General features: G+C 61.9%; 1 protein-coding gene across 1 annotated transcript in view; it reads right to left on the bottom strand.

Moving 5' to 3' along the window:
• Positions 1–210, bottom strand: part of ETH_00033975 (uncharacterized protein) — a gene marked incomplete at both ends in the record, with an annotated part of 3,438 nt that overhangs the window by 1,578 nt on the left and 1,650 nt on the right. The window contains one exon of the mRNA XM_013374760.1: positions 65–205. Within this exon, the coding sequence (XP_013230214.1) occupies positions 65–205 (141 nt within the window). The remainder of the gene's footprint in view (positions 1–64; positions 206–210) is intronic.

Genomic DNA, 210 nt, shown 5'->3' with positions numbered 1-210 from the left:
AGCAGCAACAGCAGCAGCAGCAGCAACAGCAGCAGCAGCAGCAACAGCAGCAGCAGCAGCTCACTAAGGCTCTCCGGAGTAGCAAAAAAGCGGACAAGCCCATCTGCATAGACACCGCAAATGCCGCTGCCGTCTGGCAGCAGCTTCGCCCACTGCAGGGCCCCGCCCTCAGCTGCTGCTGCTGCTGCTGCTGCAGGAGCTGCTACTGCT

The sequence above is a fragment of the Eimeria tenella genome, genomic scaffold (assembly GCF_000499545.2).
Source record: "Eimeria tenella Houghton genomic scaffold, Eth_scaff2279, whole genome shotgun sequence".
Taxonomy (NCBI): Eukaryota; Apicomplexa; class Conoidasida; order Eucoccidiorida; family Eimeriidae; genus Eimeria; species Eimeria tenella.
The sequence above is the reverse complement of the archived record's forward strand: the minus strand, read 5'-3'. Positions and strand labels throughout refer to the sequence as shown.